Consider the following 23,508-nt stretch of genomic DNA (forward strand, 5'->3'; position numbering starts at 1 on the left):
GTTAAACAGGTCGCTGTCTTGCACTCTTTACAAAATCCCTACACGGTGAATTAGTACTATTATCCCCAGAGTACAGATCTGGGGCTGGGAAAGAATGGCTTGCCATGTGGTGAGTCCATGGTAGAAGTGAGATTTGATCAGTATATTGCTTGACTCATGCCTGAGCCACTGCATGGTATGACCTCTGGGTGATTGTATGGAACATTGCTGCAGCATCCCTTTCCTGTTCCAAAGTAATATAGAGCTGGCACCTGTCAACCTTAACAGACCCACCGCTCCTCTACAATTGGTCTTCTAACAGCTGTTTCTCACATCAAGCGGCATCAAATCCAGCTGTGCCCCATACACGTGGTAAAGCGGTGGAGCCAATGTCAGTCTGTCGACCAGGACTTCAAGTGTTACCTGCTTGCAAACATGCATTTGTTACATTCACTTTTTTGGTTTTGGATAAATGGCAGTAAAATGATCCTAAGCTCTGGCTTCTTTTTAGTTCTGGCGTACATGACCTTACTATGTCCATGGAAAGGCCACACTTTGAAGCAAGGACTGGGATGCTGCTTGAGAATTCCAGTAGGGATGAATGGATCACTCTGGTTTCTAGTCCATGTCAGCCAAGTCAACTTACAAGTATTGATGTATAACCTATTCTAGCCTGGTTTTGCATTGATCAGAGAGAGAGAGGGAGAGAAACAAGCATGTATTTCTTGCAAAATTTATACATTATATCCTACAATACATATTATACACATTTTGGTACATTCTGGGGCACACAATATCACAGAATTCAGAGACTAGTGAGGAAACAAATGGCAGCCACATTCTGATTCACGTATCGGCTCGGGAATTATGAATTAGGTTGACTCAATTGCCAGTGCAGACCAAATGAAATCATCCAGCACCTCAAGTGTTAGTGCTATGCAAGCTTTATTTTGTTGGCCTGGCAGCTCATCAGGGTTACGGCAAGAGCAGGCAGGGCCAGCAGAGGAGTGTGATCTAAAACAAAAGAGCTATGGTATTCTGAGCTGCAATGCTTTGATCCATTACTACAAAAATGACATGTTTTGCTTTGTCTTAATAAATAAATCAGTGTCGTGAAGGTTCTGTCCAGATGGCAGCACTGTTTTTGCTCCTTCGCTATGGCATCACAAGCTTACTTAATGTTTTTATAAACACACTGACATCTTCAAAAGATTTTGGTGCTTTGGCCAATGAACCACGTTGCTGTTGTTTTTACGGTTTGTGTGGGGGAGATTGTGCCAGAGGTTTTGTCTGAGCTAATGGTTCTCATTCCGCGATGTCCTGAAATGACAATCAGATGGTCCCCAGACAGCTGGACCTCCTAAGCAAAGGCTCCTTCCGAAGCTTCGCCTGTGCTTCTCTGGGTCGCAAGGCAGACTACCAACTTCAGCAGCGTGAGAGATGCTGCAAACATACTGGAGGACTGCAGTTAATTTACATATTTTAGCTTCACGTAATTAACATCATTGGCCTAGCATTTGGGTGCAGTCTGTGGATGCCAAAACAGAGCCAAGAGATACACTACATCTGTCATGTTCTTATTCCAGCATTGCTGATCTCAAAGTGTGGAAAATCTGAGCAGATTGGAGAATTGTGGAGGTTGGGTGTGTGTGGGAATGATGCCTTTGGATTTTCAGCATGTGTCTTTTGATTTCTAAGGTTTTGTGGCCCACTTCCAGTTGATGGTCAAGGCACTCTGCAGAACCATTCTGGATAGAAGCATAGATTCCCTTATGGAATGGCTGGGATGGAGAACGCCTAACCCATGGACTGGCATTGATCTGCAGAACCTCTCTGCTTGGTCCATGGCCTGCTATCCTTCCCTGCTCTGCAACAATCAGGCTTTTTAAAAGCCTTGATTCCTGACAGTGAGGCCTTCTAAAAATCCAGATTGATGCTCAGGCAGCATTTTTGGAGCATGCTGCTGGCAAGGGAAGAGCTAACCCTAACTACCCTTCCAGGGCATTATGGTTGTGTCATGCGAATACAATCAATGTTTGTTTAATCAGAAAAGAATCAGAAGTCAACTTTTAAAAATAAATTGCAAAAGATAATTTCCTGCATCATTACACATTTCAGTTCCTATTGTGATAAAGACACCATGCAGCAAAGAACAGCTTACCCACCGTGTGGCACAATATTTCTACATACTAAAAGCTGTGTCCAAGTCTTGTTCTGACCCTTGAGGCGGCAACGTTGTGGAGTCCTGCCCTGTTGACAGCCAGGAGTGTCAGATGGCTCTCCCCAAGGCGATGAACTCTGAAGCAGCTCCGGAGGACCCCTGCTGGTGTCATGCCTGCACTTTTCTCTCCTGATGCTGTGTTTGGAAAGTTGACTGTGGACTTTTTAAATGACGTGACATCTCGTGTGTGTCTCTGTGTACGCAGGTGTCCAGGAGGCAATAGTGGCTTGCTTGAATAAACAGACCAGAGAATTTGCAGATGAGAATTTGTGTGTGAGCAGCCGGCGTCCACCACCGTTGCTGAAAAGCTGCAGCCTGGAACCTTGTCCCCCAAGGTAGGCAGCTCTTTGCTCTTTGCTTTGGTTAGGCTGGACCATCTCCTATATGGAAGAAGAATGGTTATCCTTGAATGTCTTTAGACAAGATTTGCGCTATCCCAAACTGTATTTGAAGGCCAGAGGATCTAGCAAAATTGGAACCAAGTAAGTTGCTGGCAAGTATCAGGAATAAATGCAGGGTTTTTTTCCTATCCACATTAATATATTCAAGGTTATTCTCGGGGTTGGATATATATAAAATACATACGTATATATGTAATATATGTAAAATATCAGAGGCTTACAAGACTTGTGCCTTCTGAGGGATGACTGCGGTTGCTCAGACTGCCTGAGGCGTGGGCCAATAGACTGGGGGCAGGAGAAGGCGTGAGGCCTGCAGCAAGGAGGTAAAAGAAGACTAATTTTGACTCATGCTTTGCTCTGCTGTGTAATAGAATTTGTAAGACTTCTGTATACTAATGGCTATAGAAAGCAGAGCATAAGAACATAACACAAACTATTCTTAAACATGCTTTGCAGCTTTTTTCTGAACCTTACTGAGGGCTCTTTGAATTTATGTAGTATTAAAACTCCAAAACTCCTGATCACAGTATAATACTACTGTGGCATATTCAAAACTGAAACAGCAAATGCCTAGCATTGTTTGCTCATGTTTGTTCCATCGGGGGAAGCTCCATATGGAGAAGAATTGAAATACTTCACTGAACAAACATTAGCTGAAGATTTAAGTGACTTCCGCAGAAAAAGCTGAACTTGTCTTTGTTAATAGGATCCAAAGTGTAGTGACCACTTAGGGTAGTAGGAAAAAATTGATAATGCAATGGGAGGAATTTATTGAACAGAAAATTATCAATATCTTCCAAGCAGGAAACATTGTTCCTTCTCTGCCACTAACCTACATTGCACCCTGTGCTAAGAATCGTGACATGTTTTGTTTGGGCTTTTATGGCGTTAAACTGGTAGGCATGGTCATTTTTTAATTATTTTTACCTTGGTTGCATTTTTGTTGGTGTTCTTTGGAAATTAGGGATTCCGATCATGGCATCTAAGAGGCCCACTCAATAAAGCATGTTTATGAAGTGAAATCTCTGTCATTTTAAAACATGTGTATTCTGTAGGAAGCAGTGTAAATGCCTCCTTATGGCAGGGCTTCACCAGCAGAATTCTCCAGGAACAATTTTGAGTAAAGCTTGGTGGATTTTGTTTTGTTCTTTAAATACCCCTAATGTTGAGTGTGATTCAGAAAGGAGTACCATGACTGGTTAAGAGCTCCTTTATATTCAGATCCGTCCACATAGCTAGCCCTATCATTGGGCAGAGTGAAGAGGCCACCTCAGGACTCATTCCGAGGATCTTGAAAAGGTAGCAAATATAATTGTAATTGTTCTATTCTGGTAGGGTCAAGTATTTTAGAATCTTCAAAGTCTTTGCCCCTCAGCACTTGCTCCTGTTCCTCCTGCTCAGAACCTGACAATGACTCCCATTGCACAGTCTCTGGTGTGCAAGAATCTGGCCCACTCTATACTCTACATCGGGGTCCTCAAACTTTTTCAGCAGGGGCCAGTTGGAAAGTGCTGGTGCTAATCATGGGCCGGAAAAAAGATGGGTTGCAATTTGTTAAGAACAAAGTAAACCTAGCAATAAATTGTGCTATTTGTGTAAATTTACTCTATTTGCACAAAACCTGTGATTTGTACAAACCGGAAGTTGGAAACTACTGTCACGATTTGCATCATTTTCAGCTTGCAATTCATGCAGATTTTCTTAGTGTTTTATAAAATATGCAAATTTCAGCACATCATGAAGACAGAAGTCTACAAACTGGCTCAGCTCGCACAATAGCAAGTTGGTGTCAGCTAACAAACTAAAAGCAGGTGTGTGGGAGGGAATCATGAAATATGTCCAATTCCCCCCCCCCCCACCCGCCACAGATTCTTTACACAACCCGGTTCCCACTAGGGAGTAAATATGCCACAGCAACAAATGTTATCAAGTCCATTGTTTGCTTTTAGAAGTCATGGTAAATTAGCGGGTGTGTACTGCCATATCATGTGGGGAAGCACATCTGAAAGCAACAAATCACAGTTTTCCAAGGCTTCTGGGCAGTTGTTTTATATATCCCCATATTTCTGATACAGAGATGTAAAGAAGAATAGAAACACCTTTAATGTTCTGTGTGAAGTAATCCGCACACGAACAGCTCACACATTCATTTGGTAAACTAGCTTCTAGAAATTTGCTGGATATGCAGGTGAGGCTTGCATCTGACTATAAACGGAATATCCTTCAGCCAGACCAGTGTGTAACCATAAGAACACACAAGAAATGCACCATCAGGGGTACAGCACACGCTCATAGCTTCTCAGTACTAGAAATGTATCAATAAATCCTTAAGGCCATTAGATTACCAGCTGCATTCAAGGAATGCAGGAAAGCTGCCTTGAAAGACAAGTTGTTCACCTCTGCTTTTCCACATAATGTGCCACAGGCAAGTACTGATGTCTTTTAGGTCATACTCTCCCAAAAGCCTACTGAGTGCTGTACATAATTTGAGTATGCACCTTTGTACATTCTCTGCAGTTCTTTACAGTGCATTCAAAGGTCCCTTGGCAGATGAATCAGTGTGGCAGGGATTTCCTGCAATTGGAAAGTTTGAGAACCACTGAACTAGTGCAATCCTCTCCCGAGACAGGAATATTCTCTTTCTTAAAACATAAGCTACAATGAAGCTTTAGCAATTTTCTGCTTCACTAAAGATGCATTTTTAAGGATAGGTGACATATAATTCTGCTTGTCATTGCTTCGATTTTAAAGCATTGTTACGGGATAGTTGCTGTAATAAGGTTACACTAGGGCAACTGGCCATTGGATTTTTAAAATATAAATGCATTTTCTGACATAAATGCTTACAGTAATGCCTTGATTTTAAAAAAAATCCCGATAAGAACAGCAGCAGCAGCAACAAAAATGCCCCTTCTAATGGGTTGCCAAATCAATATGTCAAATGTACGTCGTGCTTCAGATGTGGCATCATGCCTGTACAACTTAAGTGGAGAATGTCGTCTTTTGAAAAATGGGATGCCGATTATTCTGGTGTGTCATGTTCTGTAAGAAGCAATCATGTACTAGCAATCATGCAACTTCCGCAGGGGGCAGTTATCATATGCACTATACATTATTAATAACTGCAATGGTGTGAGTGGACTTTAGTAACCTGGAAACCACTAGAGAAGCATGAAGGGGTTGCCATGGTGGATATTATGAATTATAATTTTATATATTTTCTACTGCTTGATTAGCATGTGTTTAGAAGCATGTGATCAGCATGTGTTTGGGGGGGACGTAGGAGGAGCAAGAGGGACGAGGAGGAGCCTACAATGATGAATGAAAATGAAGGAAATTCCAGTCAGTTTCTGCAGCTTTGTTCTTAACATGCTTTCAAAGCTAAGTTTACTCTTGTACAATTAGCTGAATGGTGGGAAAAAGACACACATTGGGGAAAGAACTCACAAAGTTTCAGGAATAGCCAAAAAAATAATCCCCTCTTTATACAGTGATTTCTCATAATATCTCAAAATGTTATGGCTCTTCTGAGAACAGGGGGAAAGAAGCAGGAACTTGATGGTTCCAGGACAAGACTGATGACATCTCAGATCTCCAGCAAGGTTAATTCCATTGCAGTAAGCACCTGACCTCTTCCATTTTAAGATTGATTTTTGTCAGAGTACATCCATTTCTGTTCTTATGCAAGAGCTTTGTTGCTTATGTCTGCTTGATACAATTTTGGTCCTTTCTCTCTTTTCCACAAGAGAAATTCATCTACACAGTTACATTTAATCATTAACATTACATACCACAACAGTTAGCCAATCTACATAGAATATTATACATTAATGTGAGGGATTGAGAAGTGATAGGCAGTTTCAGTACTTCTCAGTTCCTCATTTTTCCAGTCTTAAGTTTCATCCTGAACATTGACAAAATGTTTGCATGAAATTCAAACACATTTTCTGCCATTTCTTTTAACATGCATTTTGTAGTCAATTTTACCTTTTTCATGGATATCTTTTCTTAATCAACAAATTCTTTACACATTTTTTTGGTTTGGGGAAAAGTCATGATCGTGTGAATTTTAAAGGAAACTGAATTTTGATTGCATAGTAATTCAGAAGTGTAGTTAAGTTTGCCTTAAAATATGACCCAGATTAATATCTTCCATACACCTAGTTGGAGAAGGAAACTTTTTGGGATGTAAGCCTTTCCCCATGGACCCTTTTTTAAAAGTGAGGATACTGTAGAATCATTTGTGTCTTAAAATATCTTAGAAGTGACATAGGTAAAGCAACCTCCTCCTCTGATTCCTAGAGAAAGCTATTTTTTCTAGAAAGTACACCTCTGTTACCACACACACACTTTTCACACATCTTTAGACTGGTTTCTTTCAAATGCTACATTATCTTCTGCCTTGAGATTGTTGAGGGATGGATAAATATGCCACAAGTAGAGAACATTGGCCTGCCTCTGAAATGGTGGGTGGCTACTGAATGCCATTTTTCAGTAGAGGAAATGCAAAAGAGAATTTGCATTTCTCTTCTTCTTGCTATTTATGCAGGGATATCACAGAAGAAAAGCAGACTGTACATTTTTGATAATGCAAATATCATATTTCCATCATAAGCCAATTTAAGGACAAAAAACCTCATGTGTAGGAGTGCACTAGAACCCAAATCCTGAAATCTTTTAAAATATATATATCATCCTCATCCCCCACCCCCAATCTTCCTTGCCCTAGAATCTTGCAGGGCAAACTACACATTACATGGGCTAGCCCGAGACCATTTGCTACCAAAGATGAAAGACAAGATAGTGCCCTGTCTCATTCCAATCAAAAGCCGACTAGACTGGCAGTTGAATCTTGGTTCAGTGCTGGAGATGGAATGGTATCCTCTACCACACCTGAGGCAACAGGCCAGTTTAGGTGTTGCAAACATGTTGTTAGGCAAACACTGGTTTGTTCTCCAGCGGAGAAAAAACAGGGAGGCAAGGAGATCAGAAAGATTCTCATCAGTGACCAATGGTAGGGCTACCCCATGCATTACATGCAGACATGCAGTGAAGCTTGGAATCCATTTTGAGCAGTGAAACGGTGTAGGGAGATGGCACTTAATAATTGTCTTGCTCCAAATCCTGCTCGAGAGCTGCCTTCTGATGTGTTTTTGTGAGGGAAAGGGTAAAAGGGCACTTCAGAGGGCAAAGAACCTCTGCTCCCTGCCACTTCTCTTACCAAAATTGCCCCATCACAAAATTGTTTTTCTTTAAAGAGTATGTGTTTTGTATGTCCAAAATGTTGCCCTTCCATAGAAAGAACATAAAAAATTTCATTTTCAAAAAGAGTGACAGGCAAAACTATAATGAACTGTAACATGGTCATAAGGTCACTTTAGAAGTACCATAGGGGTCAGACCTTCCCAGGAGGAGGAGGAGGAGGAGGAGGATTGCTTTACGAAGTTCTGCTTTTCCCCTCTTCTCTTTGCTTCCTGTGGGGGAATGAAAATAATGAGGTGTTGGAGGAGACAAATTGTTTTGTTAACCTCAATGTCTGAAAATATGTATAGACATCAGAGGTGTAAATTCCTTATATTGCAAAGGGATGCCCTTTTAGAAATAAACTGCATTTTCAATTTTCAGTTTATTATGTTTAAATCCCGCCTTTCCTCCAACCAGCTTAGGAACATACACACATTTTTGTTTGTTTGTTTTACGTATCCTCAACAATTGGCTGTGGCGACTAGCTGTGGAGCTCAGAGAGGGTTAATGGCCAGGAACACCCTGTGAGAAAGGATTTGAATCTATCTTGCCTATGTGTCCTCTTTTACAGAGAATATGCCTCTACTTGAACGGCTGCCATGGGGCTCCCCTCTATTTGAAGGTGTCATCTCTTTAAAGTTTGGTCCATCAAATTCCATTTTAAAGATAAGAACCACAAAAAGGAAAAGTGCAAAGTTGTCAGGCAGACCAGGACCAAGGCTTCCTATCTGAAAATCTTAATTATCTTAAAGCTGACCAACTAGGCTTGTTTGGTGATACAAAAGCTTGTTGGAAGGACAGGATATAAATGCTTGTAACAAATAAATAAAACTCAACAGCAGAGGAAACAAAGTTAAAATACTGGTCATTAAGAAAATGTGGCTTAACAATACAAAGTTGATTTCAAACCAAATTCCTGTCCACTCTCCTAAACCAAAAAGAGCCTACTCTACCATTATGGAGGATCCTGCTGCTTATGAGCTAATTGCCTGGAACACCCGACTTTTCTCAGCTGGTCCTCCTTTTTAACCTGACACTGTATGATCAGATTAAGCATGTTGAGTCTGCCACCTCCCATATCAGCTTGCTCACTAGGCTTTCCCACAGAACTTGAAACTGATCTCAGAGACTGCCTTGCTGATTCCTAGGTCTTCTGGCCTTGGCAAGTCAGCTGAGAGTTTCAGCCCTTCCTCTTCCACTTCGGAATCGGAACTGAGTCCTTTGAAGGCTGTCCTGTAGGAGGAGAAGGTCCAATCCCTATGATTCTTTTTGTGTAATATCACCCCCTTGACAATGAAAAATTCTTGATTTTAAGTAAAATGCACCCTACTATTGGTGTATATTTTGCATGTGCATGTTGAGGAGTTAATGAAATATTAGAGCAGTTTAAAGAAATAGTATTAAGCACTGACCATGCATTTGACTTCAAAAGAGGGAAAGAGTTGCAGTCAGAAGAGAATCCCAATGAATTCTTTTCCTCTGTCTTCACAGATGGGGATGCAGAACAGATACCTGTTCCTGAACCTGCGTATTCAGGAAGGAAGCCTAAAGGATTAAGGGAGATAGTAGTGACAAAAGATGAAATTCTCAACCTTATTGACAATCTGAAAATTAATAAATCACCAGTCCCAGAGGGTATTCATCCTAGAGTTCTTGAAGAGCTCAGATATGGAATTGCTGACCTTCTTGCCAAGATATTTAATACGTCCCTAGGATCTGCCTCTGTACAAAAGGACTAGAGAATGGCCAATGTAGCACCAATTTTTAAAAAGGGATTGGGTGGTGGGGGGACACACGAGGAAATACAGGCCCATTAGCTTAACATTTGTTCTGTGTAAATTGGTTAAAAGCGTTACTAAAGTTAGCATCAGTAAGTGCATAGAGGGGCAAGCTCTGCTGGAAAAGAATCAGCATGGCTTTTGCAAATGTAAGTCTTGCCTCACTAATCTGTTAGAGTTCTTTGAGAGTGTGAATAAACACACGGACAGTGGCAATCCAGTAGGCATTGGTTGCTTGGTCTTTCAAAAGACTTTTGTCAGATTCCTTCATTCAGGATGCCTGAGCAAATCTAACAGTCATGGAATAAGGGAAGGTCCTCCTATGGACCAGGAATTCATTAAAGAACAGAAAGCAGAGAGTGGAAATAAATGGCAATTTCACCAATGGAGGGATATAAAAAGTGAGGTCCCTCAGAGTTCTGTATTAGGACCAATGCTCTTCATAAATGATCTGGAATTAGGAGTAAGCAATAAAGTGTCCAAGTTTGCTGATGACACCAAACTATTTAGAGTGGTTAAAGTCAGAAGGGGTTCTGAGGAACTCTGAGACCATCTCTTCAAACTGGGAGAAGCCATCAAAATGGCAGATGCTATGCTGTGTAAGCAAATGTAAAGTAATGCAAGTTGGGGCAACAAATCCCAACCACATATAGGCTGATGGGATCTGAGCTATGTAGCAATGACTGATCAAGAAAGAGATGCTAAAGTTATGGAGGGACAGCTCAATGAAAATGTTAACGGCACAGCTGCTATGAAAAAGGCAAACACCATGTTAGGCATAATTAGAAAATGAATTTAAAATAAAACTGCTAGAATTGTACTCCCCTTAAAGAAACTGCACTTGGAATATTACTTACAGTTCTGGTTGCCACACCTGAAAAGGACAGTATGAGTTGGGAAAAGTATAGAGAAGAGCAACTAAAATGATGAACAGGTTGCAGCAACTCCCCTATGAGGAGTAACTACAAAAAGAGGGATTATTTAGCTTAGAAAAATGGCAAGTAAGGAGAGACATGGCAGAGGTGCTCAGAAGTATGAATAGTGTAGAGAAAGTGAAGAGGGAAATATTTTTCTCCTCTCCCATAACACTAGAAACTGGAGTCACCCCAGGAGACTGATTAGTGGGAGATTCAGGACAGATAAAAGGAAGTACTTCTTTACACAGCAACAAGTTAAAGTATGGATTTCTCTACCATGGGAAGGTAGTGATGGCCACCACTTTGGATGCCTTTGAAAGATGATTGGACAAATTCAAGGAAGGGTTGGTTATCAGTGACTTACTGGCTATGTGCTACCTCTGTTATAAGAGGCTATATGCCTGCATACAGCAGTTACTGAGGAATCTAGGCAGGTGAAACACTTGAACCCATCCTGCTTAATGAGAATTTGTGAGCAGTTGGTTTGCCACTGTATGAACAAAGCACTGAACTAGATCAACCATGTACACATCTTCTCATGTTCATCTGTATAGGTAGGTTTCACGTTGGTATCTCACAGTCAGCTCTAACACTGACCTTCCCTGTTCTGGCTCTATTGTCATTGCCATCGAAAAGGAAGGGAATTGTGTTTTGAAGATGAGGTTCAGTGCATGCTTAGGTGTGGGCAGATGTGATTCAAGGAGTTGGGACTTACAGAAAGAGCCTTCGTTGGCATCTCATGGGGAGAAGAAATCCATCTCCAGTAAATGCTCACAACTTCTACCTTCCTGTGTTGGTTAGACAGGAATTTAAGCAATTATTAAACAAAAAACAAAAATCAGCTTCTTTATTACCCAGATTCATACCTGTAGGTGTTTTTTCACTCTGCACTCAGTTCAGTACACATTAAATTTCTTGACTAGTATGTTCACAGAAAGTTAGAACACATCTGTAAATAATTTCTAGAAAAGGCATCTACGCACTCCATATTTTCTCCTAACCTGCAAAGGAATCCAATCACTCATCTCTGTCAATGATCCTTATGCAGAGGTAACTTCTTCTGTCTTGATGATCCTGCACTTCCAAGACTTAAAGAAGACATCATCTTCCCTTGTAGTGTAATTTCGCTGCATCCCACCCACTTGTCCTTCTTGGATTGACAGACCGTATGATCACAAGTTTAAAAACCAAACTAAAAACTATACGGTGACCAATTTTCCTTCATTCTACTTGTCTTGGAATAGATGGTTTTCTTGTCCCAGCACCTTGCTTCAATCTGTCTCTGTTTCCTAATGCCCCTTCTAATGAGAACCTAATACATTCTGCCACCTAATATTTTCAAATATTTGGAAGCCTGTCTCCCTTCCATATGTCGTACTTCTACTTCTTATTCTTTGTTTCCTTTTTAAATACATTCTCAGTTTCCTTGAGTATAAATTTACTCTTGGCAGAAGGAATTTGTTCTTCTGAAAACAAAAGGAAATATTTTTCTGCCAGTGCTGCAGAAGTGGGGGAGACACTTTTGCAAACCAAGCCAATAATAAAATCAGTTTCAAAGTCTGGGTATATCCTGAAACAGTGATAGCCTTTATTCATTCCACTCTGGTTTCAATATTCTGCAAGCTGTCTTGAAGGATCTCACAACTGAGTAAGCTTACTTTGAACAATGATTGCTTTATGGTAACATGGTTACTATTTCCATGCTGGATGCGGAAAATAAAGACACAAATAGCCCACTTTTAGGAGATCCTAGGAATCTCCACACCTCTAGTGCAGCCACAGTAGCAATGCTTCATACCCTGAGAACCACATGGGCACAGGTGGGACAGTGCAATGGCTTTGCAGATCCATCCCCTGCTCCATCTCCTGGATTTAGGGGGTTATCAGTGGCCACCATAGGAGTGCCCATTAGCTCACCCTAGTGTCTAGCATAGGATGCAGTACAACGACACTAATTTGTTCATGCCACTGCACCCAAAGAGACCCTTTTCTTTCAGACTGATAGCAAATATATGATATCGGCTTCCTGCCAGGCAAACTTAAATGTGGATAATATCCCAGGCTTGTTTATATGTAATTGGAGAGCAGTTCTACACATCGGGGGAGCCATGCTTCCTGTTTTTGCTCTTCTGAGGTGGCAAGTGGAAGAACTTGCATAATCTCCTCCACAGGGGGTGGGGGGGCATATATATGTTCCCATTGCAGGGGCTGCCCATGCATTTCTAAGCAAGAGCAATAAATAAAGGAACCCTTTGCAAAAAGAGAAAGTGCCATGCTTGAGTCATCTTTCTGCACTTCCAAAGCAATTGTTCCTGATCCTGCAAGAAATCACAGTTTTTAATCAAAGCAGGGTAAAAGTTGGGCAGGCCTATGAGCTAAATTTGGCTCAGGGGCCACAGGCATTAAGCGCAGAAGATAATGATGAAATTAATAGGAAGAAAAGGATGGAGCATCTTGCTTCTCCTCTACCATTTATTTACTCCTAATTTTGCCAGCTGCTGAGCACCATTTCCCTATCTAACACGTGTTGAAGGAGATTAAATAGGTGAGGCTGGGCTGACATTTTCACTGTGCATAGTCGCTGTTGGTATATGTCCAGGTCTGCATCTGAAACAGGAAGAGCTCTCTGGGACCAGGAGACCAGACAGTGCTCCGGTGCTTAACCTATATTCCTGCATGTCCAAACTTAAGTGATCTACCATGACTGCGACCATGTGTGGGGCAGGATCCCATATGAAGTGTATACAGGTGCTTCCCCTCTTGAGTCCCAGCCTAAAGCCCCAAACTTCCTGCGGAAGCTTCTGTTTGAAATCTGAGAGTGGCAGACGGCTTTACAGCCTTGAAGTATAAAAGTATGTTGCCTGTGTTGCCGAAAGATACTTATTTAGAAAGCGAGCTCCTTTGAGAGAGGCATTGCCCTAGTTCATGAACGACTGCCATAATCTGCCCCTTGTCCCCAGGGACAGGATAGGCCATAAATAATTAACTTAACATTTCGGAGCTTCCTTAATTGGAGCTGGATGTTGTGAGACCCCCCAAGAAGCAGTTGTTTTCCTGCTAGTTCCCCGCGAATGCTTGTTTGCTCTCTGTCAGCTTGAGAGAAGCACTAGAATGAAATGTGCTCTTTTTACACCCATTACCGGCTCTTAACTGCTACTGTTCATTGCTTGCAATAACCATACTGGAACCAATCAGTTGAGTTGGCAAAAAGGATGACAGGCTAACCCTCTGAAGCTGGACAAAATGCATGCCTTGTGATGGGCTTCGTTTCTGTGTTACACATTTAGTACCAGGATGTGTGTTTCCTTGAGAAATTATCCTTTACCTTGAAATGTTGTTTTCTGAAAAAATCTGTAGCAGCCATACATTTTGGATAAATGTATTTTTCCCTTCAGCCAAGTTCACTCTTTGATCCACAAGCTAACCTCTAAATGTGCAGGATGACTAATTCGTTGAAGATTGGGAGCTGATACGCCAGAGTTTCAAATTCTCCCCTGCCCCTACACACCAGTTACCATTCCCACAGCTTCTGTTCTTCCCTCTTCACCCGTCTTTGATCTTTTCACCAGCGACCGAAGACCTGGAAATGGGGACAAGTTTGGTCTGCAAGCAGTTTCTGAATCCTAATCCAAGCTTTTATGTGAAACTCCCTCCAGAGAGTTTACAGCCTGTTCAGCACAGGTGAACTTTCCTGCAGCTAAAATCCAAACTCAGTATTAAGTTTGCTTATCCTTCCCCTATCCTGTTTCATTAATCACTTGACTGTTTTAACATTCCTGTCACCCCTTTGCCTTTTCTACTCTCCATGTTTTGAGTGGTTGCCAGTGCGCTCTCTGTTTGGCATATGCAAGTTCTTGGGCCAATGGCATTCTCTGTTCAGCCTGGTTTATTTGTTCTGTATTCCATCAGTTTGGGGTACAATAATTAGGTATGGAACAGAAAATAGAACTGCCAAAATCTTGCTCCCCTTATCCAATTCCTTGGTGCAACTCTACTTGGAATATCATGTTCAGTTCTGGTTGCCTTGCCAGGAAAAGGACATTATTGAGTTGGAAAAAGCATGGACATAGGCAACAAAAATGATCAGGGGGATGGAGAAACAGCTACAACAACTGGAACTGTTCAGGTTAGAAAAGAGGCAAATGATAGAGGTGCTTAAAATCATGCATGCTGTGGAGAAAGTAGAAGCAGGCATTTTTCTCCCACTCCTATAACACTTGAAGCCAGGGTGACTGGGGGGAAGTTTATGACAGATAAAAGGAAGTGCTTCTTCACACAGTGCATAGTTAAACTATGGAACTTGCTGGCATGGGAGATGGTGGTGACCACCACTGAATGGCTTTAAATGGGTATGGGACAGATTCTGAGGGAGGAGGTATCAGTGGCTACTAGCCTTGCTGGCTAAGTGCTGCCTCCTTTATCAGAGGAGGCATGTCTGTACGCGCCACTTGCTGAGGAGCTTGGGCAGAAGGCGGACTTGCACCCATCCTGCTTGAGGGATCCAATGGGCAGGTGGTTTTCCACTGTGCGTATGGAGTGCTGGACTAGATGAACCTTTGGTCTGGTCCAGGATGGCTTTTCCGATGTTCTTCTGTTCTTATATGATAGTAATTCAAGGGCATTCTGTCCAGGTGGCATGTAGCCTGCACAAGCACATCTCCCAAACCTAAACTGGGAGATAGGGAGCCATGTTTCCACAGTAATGGGTGAAATGGATGCTCCTAGTTGGAATACCGTAAATGAGGAAGACTAGAAACCTGACCATAGTTGTAATAATTTGGATAGATCATGCATGGAAAATCCCTTTTTGCTCTAGAGAACAAATGTGCTTGGCTTGTGTGTGGGAAGAACAGAAACGCAAGTCAAGAATGCAGAGAGGAACGCATTGGGAAGTGTGTTATGCAAGGCTGCATTTATTAGCCTTAACCAGGCACACTGTAACAAGAGGACTACATTGGGTATCTTGACTCCCGAAAGAGTTTTGTTTTCAGTGCACAATGCCTTATGCGTGAAACTTAAATAACACACTGCCATCAAAATCACAATTCTTAAGATCTTCTGTTACTTCATGTAGGTGTTTGAATTTTGTGGAATATGAGTGTTTTGTGCATATTTATTTTATTTTTTAAAAAATCTATACCTCTTGTCATATAAAAACATCTAGGCAGTGTACAACAATAAAAACCACAATGTGAATATGCAAATTAAGTGAAACATACTAAACATAGCCATCGATTCAAAATTGGAAAGGCAGGTGTGACAAATGATCAAATGTAGAGGAAAAAAGAAAAGATTTCAACATACTTCAAAACTTTATCCGGGTTCACAGGTTTGATTCTGGTGGGGGGGGGGGGTATTCTGAAGACTGAGTGCCATCTTGGAAAAGGCCCTCTTCCTGGTTGTCACAGAATTAACTTCTGCAGAATGTGGAACAAGCCGCTGATGCTCACAGTAGCCAACTAAGGATATATGGGAGAAGAAGTTATTTCGGGCATCCTGGTACCAAGATCCTTGTAGGTTAATAACCCAAAGCCTTAAACCTGGCCTGTTTGCAAATGGGCAGCCACTGTAGTTCTTTCAGTGTGGCAGTGGCTAGCCCAGTCTTCCTCAGCATTGTCCCCTCCAGCTGTTTTGTATTTCAGTTCCTGACCAGTAGTCAAGAATGCTTGGAGTTGTTATCCAAAACATCCAGGTTGGGAAAGACTAGGGTTGCCACATCGCATAGCAAAATCTATTTTCTGAATACAGCCTTGCTTCCAAATTAGTGGACATGGGATTACAGCTTTAGTGCATTTTAATCTATAACTTTTTAAAAAGAATTGATACTTTGGTAGTGACTAAGATTTTATTTTGCTTTATTGACAAAAGAGATTGAGAGAGAGATGGATAGAGAACTCACATGACAACTATGTAGGTTTCAGTTTAGAAGGCTGAATACTGAAAAACTGCTATTATCTCACCAAAAAAACACTTGCACAACTGCTGTGCATACCCCTGCATAAACTGCTCTTCTGAAAAGACCCTTGCTCATCAGTGGTTCTTCATTCTTTTTGGAAAGAGTTTATTGCTGTTTTTGTCTCAAGTTCAGCAGATCAGGGGTTGCTGACAACAGCAACCTTCATTGCCAAACACATTTTCTCAGAACCTCATAGGCTGGAATGTCATTCTATATGCATTCAGAACTACACAGTTTTCAAAAGTGTCACTGCAGTTCTCCTTCACATCAGCCATTCAGGATCTTTAAGTCCGGAAAGTCCCCTTTCCTGATATACCATCAGCCATCTTTAAGGTAACCTGACTTCTTATTGTACTGTAGCCCCTTTCAAAAAAGTGCCCTCCTCCTTATTCTCCATGATCTAAAAGCAGGCTTTGTGTCTTTTTGGTTCACAGTGTGCTATAAAATTCTGTCTGATGCCAATCAGAATGCAGAGACAAAGCAGATTGCTGTTCTTGATCCCCTGCCTTTCTTACCAAGCCTTTGATCTGTCTGCAGGCAGGCTTAATGATGCAGAATAGGTCTTCAATCACCTCTTGTCATAGGCTATTCTGTGATCGGACATAGTTGTTTTTAGCGGGTGGGGGAGAAGTCACCACATCTCACTCCTGAGAGACTCCCCTTCTATAGGCAGTGGGCCGGATCTGTTACAAAGCTGATCTTGCAAGATAATTCCTCTTACAAAGCCTTTTTGGCAGAATGCTGGCCTGTTTTGCTGTGTGCTTGTCCCTAAGGTTGCAAGATTAGCTCAGAGTTGTATAGAAGCATAAATGCTTGAAACGGCATGCATCACTGAGAGTAATGGTACAACTCTTGTGCAGCTTTCCTCATTTGTAAGTCAAAGGTGTTGGAGAAATCCGATGACACTTCACCTTCACAGGTTATGAGGCAAGGCAGACCAGACTCAGAAAAAATGGGGAAATATTCAAATTGGGATCACATACATATGGTTTGACCCTGCCTGAAGTGGGGGGTGGGGGAAGGGACGCTCTGGCAACAGGTATTCAGGTATCACAAAAGGAAAGCAAAGGAGCTATCATTTATTTTGTTAATATATTTTTACCACCATGTTGTGGCTGGTGTGTTGGGTGATGTTAGTAAGATTTTCTGCCTCAAGGACCAAAATGCCTTAAAGCATCTCTGAGGTCTGATCTTTCTTTAAGGTAACAGCTTTAAAGCAGGGCAGCTGTATAAGCAGCCCACACCTGAGAAGGCAGCGTTTTTAAAGCACTCTTCAGGCAGACTGGGATCATAGTTGTATCCCATCATCCTTTGCAGTACCACACAGTGTTTTTTTCGCTTTTCTCTTTTCTTGCTTCCTCAAAGGTTCCAAATGCTTAGCTAATAGCAGAGAGCTAAATTAAAATATGCTGATAGTGTTGGCATTTATGACTCCATTCCTTTTGCCTTCAGGTACATCTATACTGGAATCTGGTCCCTAAGAACATCTTCAAAATTAAATTCAGCCCTTACAGCAATAGAGATTCACAGAATTATAGAATAGCAGAGTTGAAAGGGACCATGAAGGCCATCAGGTCCAACCCCCTGCTGTTGCAGGACACCGGCTTACACCATCCCACTCAGATGGCTGTCCAGTTCCTTTTTGAATCCCTCTAGTGTGGGAGAGCTCACCACCTCTCTAGGCAGCTGGTTCCACTGTCCTATTGCTCTGACAGTGAGGAAGCCTTTCCTGATATCTAGCTTGAATCTGGGTTGTTGCAATATGGAGCTGATTATTCCGTGTCCTACACTCTGGGATGAGTGAGAAGATATCTTGTCCTTCTTCCTTGTGACAGCCTTGAGGTACTTATAGAGGGATATAATGTCGTCCCCCCACCCCTCAGTCTTCTCTTCACAAGACTGAGCATGCCCTGTTCTCTCAGTCTCTCATAGACGGTATTTCCAAATCCCAGATCATTTTTGTTGCCCTTCTTTGGATCCTCTGGACCCTTTCTATTTTTTCTACAACTTTCTTAAATCTTGCTACCCAGAACTGTACAGTGTTCTAGATGATGTCTAACTTGTGATGTGTATAGGGGAACTGTTACTTCTCATGGTTTGAAAGGAACGCTTCTATTAATGCATCCCAAAACAGCATGTGCCCTTTTTGCAGCTGCATCACATTGTTGGCTCATCTTTAGCCTATTGTTCACAATATCTCCAAGATATTTTTCTTTTTCATTTCTGCCATGTATTCCCCATCTCATACTGATGCATTTGGTTTCTTTTTCCTAGGTGGAGGACTTGGCACTTGTCCCTATTTATTCTCATTCTGCTGCTTTCAGCCCAGTGTTCAAGCTTATCAGGATCGCCCTTGATCTTCCGTCTTCCAGCATGTTCGCTATTCCACACAGTTTTGTATCATCCACAGATCTAATTATTGCTCCTTATACTTTGTCATCTAAATCAGGTTCGACAGATTTGCCCTAACCAGTGCCTCCATTTCCATTCTGGAGGCTAATCATGTTGATATATATTTAAAGACAATCCCTCAATTTCAGGATCCAGAAATAAAATATAATATTAAAGTAAGAAGCATGTGTATATACACAGGTAGCATCACAGACAGCCAGTAGTTAAGAGTGTGAGGCTGGGGAGCTGGAAGCTCTAGTCCCCACTCAGCCATGCAGTTCCCTGGGCCCATCATGCTCAGCTCAACCTACCTCACAGGGTTGTTGTTGTGAGGATAAGAGAACTATGTAAGCTGTCTTGAGTTCCTTGGAAGGAAAAAAGGTAGGGGATGTAATTAATCAATCAATCAGTCAATCACTCAATTAATACAATCACCATAAATATAGTTTAGGAAGGAAGAAGCTGCTAGAAAGAATCTCTGGTCCATTACCAAGCCCTTCTTTTTCCTTGCCTTCAGCATCGCTGGCACAGCAAGAGGTACCTGGCCTACTGTGTTTAATTCGGCATGTTATATTTCACAAGCACAGCTGCTGCATAGCTCAGACACCGTGAAGGGCACCTCTGTACTTTTAGGTGTCTAAAGATAAACACAAGGATGCACAAGGAACACACAAGCTGTGTTCCATTCGAGCCACAGAAATATTAGCAGAAGCAGCAGCAACAATACAAGCAATGTCATATCAAGACTTGACCACATTATAATTGGAAACATCTCTCTCTCTTTCTCTTTCTGTCTAACTTCCTTTTTCTTCCTTCCTTCCTTCCTTTTTATTACTAGACTGGGAAACATTTGTGTAGAAAACAGTTTTCTTTACCTTGGCAATATTCATGATACTTGGTAATTTAACTATTAAGACCACCTTTTCCCACCCATTACTTCCCTCTGTTTTTCAATCTCTACTGCAAATTATTCCTCAAACATTTTCATTCATAGAAGGTTTTCTAAAATGTTCTTTCTCTTTTATAAATAGCTCACTGTATATCAACATTTCTGAATGTGTGATGACGGAAAATTATGGTTAGAATCATGAAACATTTACCAAATTTGCAAAAATAGTTTCATGTATTTATTTAGCAGCCAAGAAAAACAAGTTGCTGCTTCTTGCCATCAACTACTATCAACTCAGGTCCACTGAAAAAAATGACCAGCTAGGTTAACACTAAACGTTTTACCTCTGCATGTATTAACATATACAACAGATTAAGGGGGTTGAATTTTGGGAAGGGAAGGGGTGCCTCCTCACCTAAACATTCACCTTAACACTTCAAAAAATCCCCATTTACTTACATTAAATAAATACATGCACACGTTCCAGTATGTATATACTTCTGTATGAATAAAAATGAACACTCTAATTCAAGAATAGTCTTCTTGTTTGACAACTACAGGCCCTGAAGTTGCTTCGAAGTCCTGTATCATGTCCACAATCCCCTTGATTTTGGTGGAATTTAAGTGCAAGTCTATGCAATTACTCTGAATTCAGTGAGATTTAGTTATGCTAAACAGGGTTAAATACAGTGCCATGCTAGCACTGTCCACTAACACAACTAGACTTTCTCACGCTCTCTTCCCCCATGTAGTCCACTGCACCATATGAAAATTTGCTCCAGAGGGCTTTGTAGCTTTCCAGAGCAGCTGTTGCAATCACATGGTCTGCTCAGAGCTACCATTGAATGGGAAAAGGTCCTCTTCACATAACCAAGACCTTAAATGTGCTTAATTTAGATTTAGATTTCTGTAACGCACTCTGCGTGGGGCTACTCTTGAAGACGGTCCAGATACTTCCATTGGTGCAAAATAGAGCTGCCAGGTTGCTGATGGGGACTGGAGGTTGTTCTCATATAACCCCAGTTCTCCGTCAGCTCCACTGGCTCCCGATTGAAGTCCGGGCCCAATTCAAGGTGTTGGTTATGACCTAGAAAGCCCTAAACAGCTTGGGACCTGGATATCTAAAGGAACGCTTGCGCCCATATATGCCCTCCCGCCCCTTGAGATCTGCGTGAGAGGCCCTTCTCCAGGAACCCTCCGTGAAGGAAATTAGGAGGGTGAGTACCCGGAGGAGGGCTTTCTCTGTGGTGGCGCCCCATCTATAGAATGCGCTCCCCAGAGAGGTCCACCTGGCGCCGTCATTATTTGTTTTTTGGCGCCAGGCTAAGACCTTTTTATTTAAAACTTATTTTAATTGCTAAATTATTGTATTTATTAGGATTTTAAATTAGCCGAGAATGCACCGGCGGTTTTAAATGTTTTTTTTCTTTTAAATTGTTATATTGTTATTGTTTATGTATGGGGGAGGGTTTTGTATTTTTTGTGAGCCGCCCTGAGGCTTTGTTGCGATGGGGGCGGCATAGAAATGTTTTAAATAAATAAATAAAAGCTTAGATCATGGCCATAAAATCCAAACTACCAGTGAGTATTTGTGAAAAGAAGGCCTGTTCCAAAACTCATAGGATGTGTATATCAGAACATTCTTACTTTATGTGAACATGCTGTTGTCCAAAAAGATTGTGAGCAGGCTAAAGGGTCACTGAGGGCCAGTGGATTGCAGTCATATGTGGGGAAAGCCATCTGGCCAGCAATTAATTTTCGAATAATGCAATTGGACAGCCAAAGAATATGGCACAAAGTATCGTTTTATAAGAGCAAAGGCTCATCAGAAGTTGACTTAGCATTATCTTGCCAGATTCAATATGGACTGAGGCTTTTAAGCGTTCAAGGTCTGTCATTGGACACTTTTGGGTGTAACAAGCAAGGGTCACCTGATGAGTGTGCAAAAGAGAACTTGAGCATAGTGATGTGCAGCACCTTGCAGAGGAGCCGGAATTCTGTGATGGAGCATATGCTTGGCCTGCAGAAGACCCACGGACCTAACCCCTGGCATCTCCAGACAGGACTGAGAGAGATCCTGATCTGAAACCTTGGAGAGCAACAGCCGGTCCAAAAAGACTGTACTGATGGAGTGATGCTGTGACTTCATGTAAGATAGTTTCCTATGTTATGGGCTTTATCTTGTGAGACATTGGTTTCTTAAGACAAAAGAAAGAACACTTAAGAACATACTCAATTATATTAGGGAAGAATATTTAATGTGAAACGTTTCATGCTAAAAATAAAGCTTGTGCTTCAGTGAGTAAACGAACTCCAGTGAGTAAACGAAAAAAAACCTTAGTTTTTCAAGCATGGCTTCTTGATGGACAATTGCAAATAGGGAAAATGTGTCAGCTAGATGATTTATTGTAGATATTTTGCCCAGTTCTTAGCAGGATGTGACACCTGGTTTTCCATAATGGATCATTTTTCTTTGGGTGATTCTTCTGGAAATTGTAATTTCTCAAACTTCACAGAATCTATCATGTCATATATCACTGCTTCCTTTTTATTCATATTATAATTACTAAAGCTTCACAGCACATATTGACTTCATTCTGAAGTGTTTTGTGCAAACGGTTTCTCTTCATTTTTAGCATTCATGGATCCCCATGTCTCAACCAGAAATCCCAGAGACAGGTTTATTTTTAAAAGGCTATTTGAAACAAGGTAATTGAAAGACCATAAATCAATCGACATTCACTCTCAGCTGAATCAAGGATCATCTGTCTGCTTCTCTCTCTCAAACACACACACATATCTTTTCTCTTTTTGAATATATGATCAGCGCTTCAAAAAAGAAGAAACAGTAAATGGGTCCATATTTACCCAGATGGATCAAAATCCATGAAGAGAACTTGCTGGAAATGTGATCAGCAAGATATCCCAAAAGCTCATGTTTTTCCATGTTTATCATGGCCTTCCAACTATTCTTATCAATGAGCATTCAGAATACTCTTGTTACAGATACAGTTTTATAGGAACAAACGATATGCAACAAAAACTCCTATTCTTTGTAGAGGTGCTAAGATGATAGAAGGCATAGTAGAGACCACAGATGTGTATTTGTCAGTATTGTACACGAACTTGGAGCCTCCTGCTCTCAGGTTTTGCATTATTTTAAACAATGCACTATTTTTAAATAGTTGCCTTGTGCTTAAAACATATAATCACATTGCAGCAGTTATTGTGGTAAGTTTGGGGATATAGGCATTGATTTGTGAGTATCCATTGTTCTACTGGAAACAATGACAAGGAACTGCACTTCTTCCCCAGCTCCTGACATGTGCCCTGGGTAGCCAAAATGTCTCTTCAGACCACAGTCTCATAATCATTCTTTGTGGGATTCAGCTGCCAATCTAAATAGGGGTAGAACCAAGAGTGCTTAGCTGGTCTTTCAGCTAGAAAATGACAGGCAGTTCTTACTTCTTTGTAATGTATTATAAGTCCCACAGTCTGCTAAGTGTGGAGTTATAGCCCAACCCATCTGCCCTTCCCTTCGCTTTGCATCTAATATCCATTTTCTTGATGATGGTTCCAAATGTGCTAGATTTGTGGAGCCAAATCTAGAAACCTGGAACTCTTTCAGAAGATTGGAGTGTACAATGCAATAATAATTTGGTGACTCTTTCCCCTGAGTCCTGTTTCAGTTAAATGCTCCCTTTCTACTCCAAGGGCCTTCTCCTGAAAATC

The 23,508-nt window shown here is 41.4% G+C and overlaps 1 protein-coding gene across 1 annotated transcript in view; it reads left to right on the forward strand.

Moving 5' to 3' along the window:
• ADAMTSL1 (ADAMTS like 1) overlaps window positions 1-23,508 on the forward strand; it is a 591,693-nt gene that overhangs the window by 481,576 nt on the left and 86,609 nt on the right. Inside the window, exon 16 of the mRNA XM_044427603.1 lies at window positions 2,406-2,535. Within this exon, the coding sequence (XP_044283538.1) occupies window positions 2,406-2,535 (130 nt within the window). The remainder of the gene's footprint in view (window positions 1-2,405; window positions 2,536-23,508) is intronic.

The sequence above is a fragment of the Varanus komodoensis genome, unplaced genomic scaffold, assembly GCF_004798865.1.
Source record: "Varanus komodoensis strain SLA01 unplaced genomic scaffold, ASM479886v1 scaffold19, whole genome shotgun sequence".
In the NCBI taxonomy this organism is placed as follows: domain Eukaryota; kingdom Metazoa; phylum Chordata; class Lepidosauria; order Squamata; family Varanidae; genus Varanus; species Varanus komodoensis.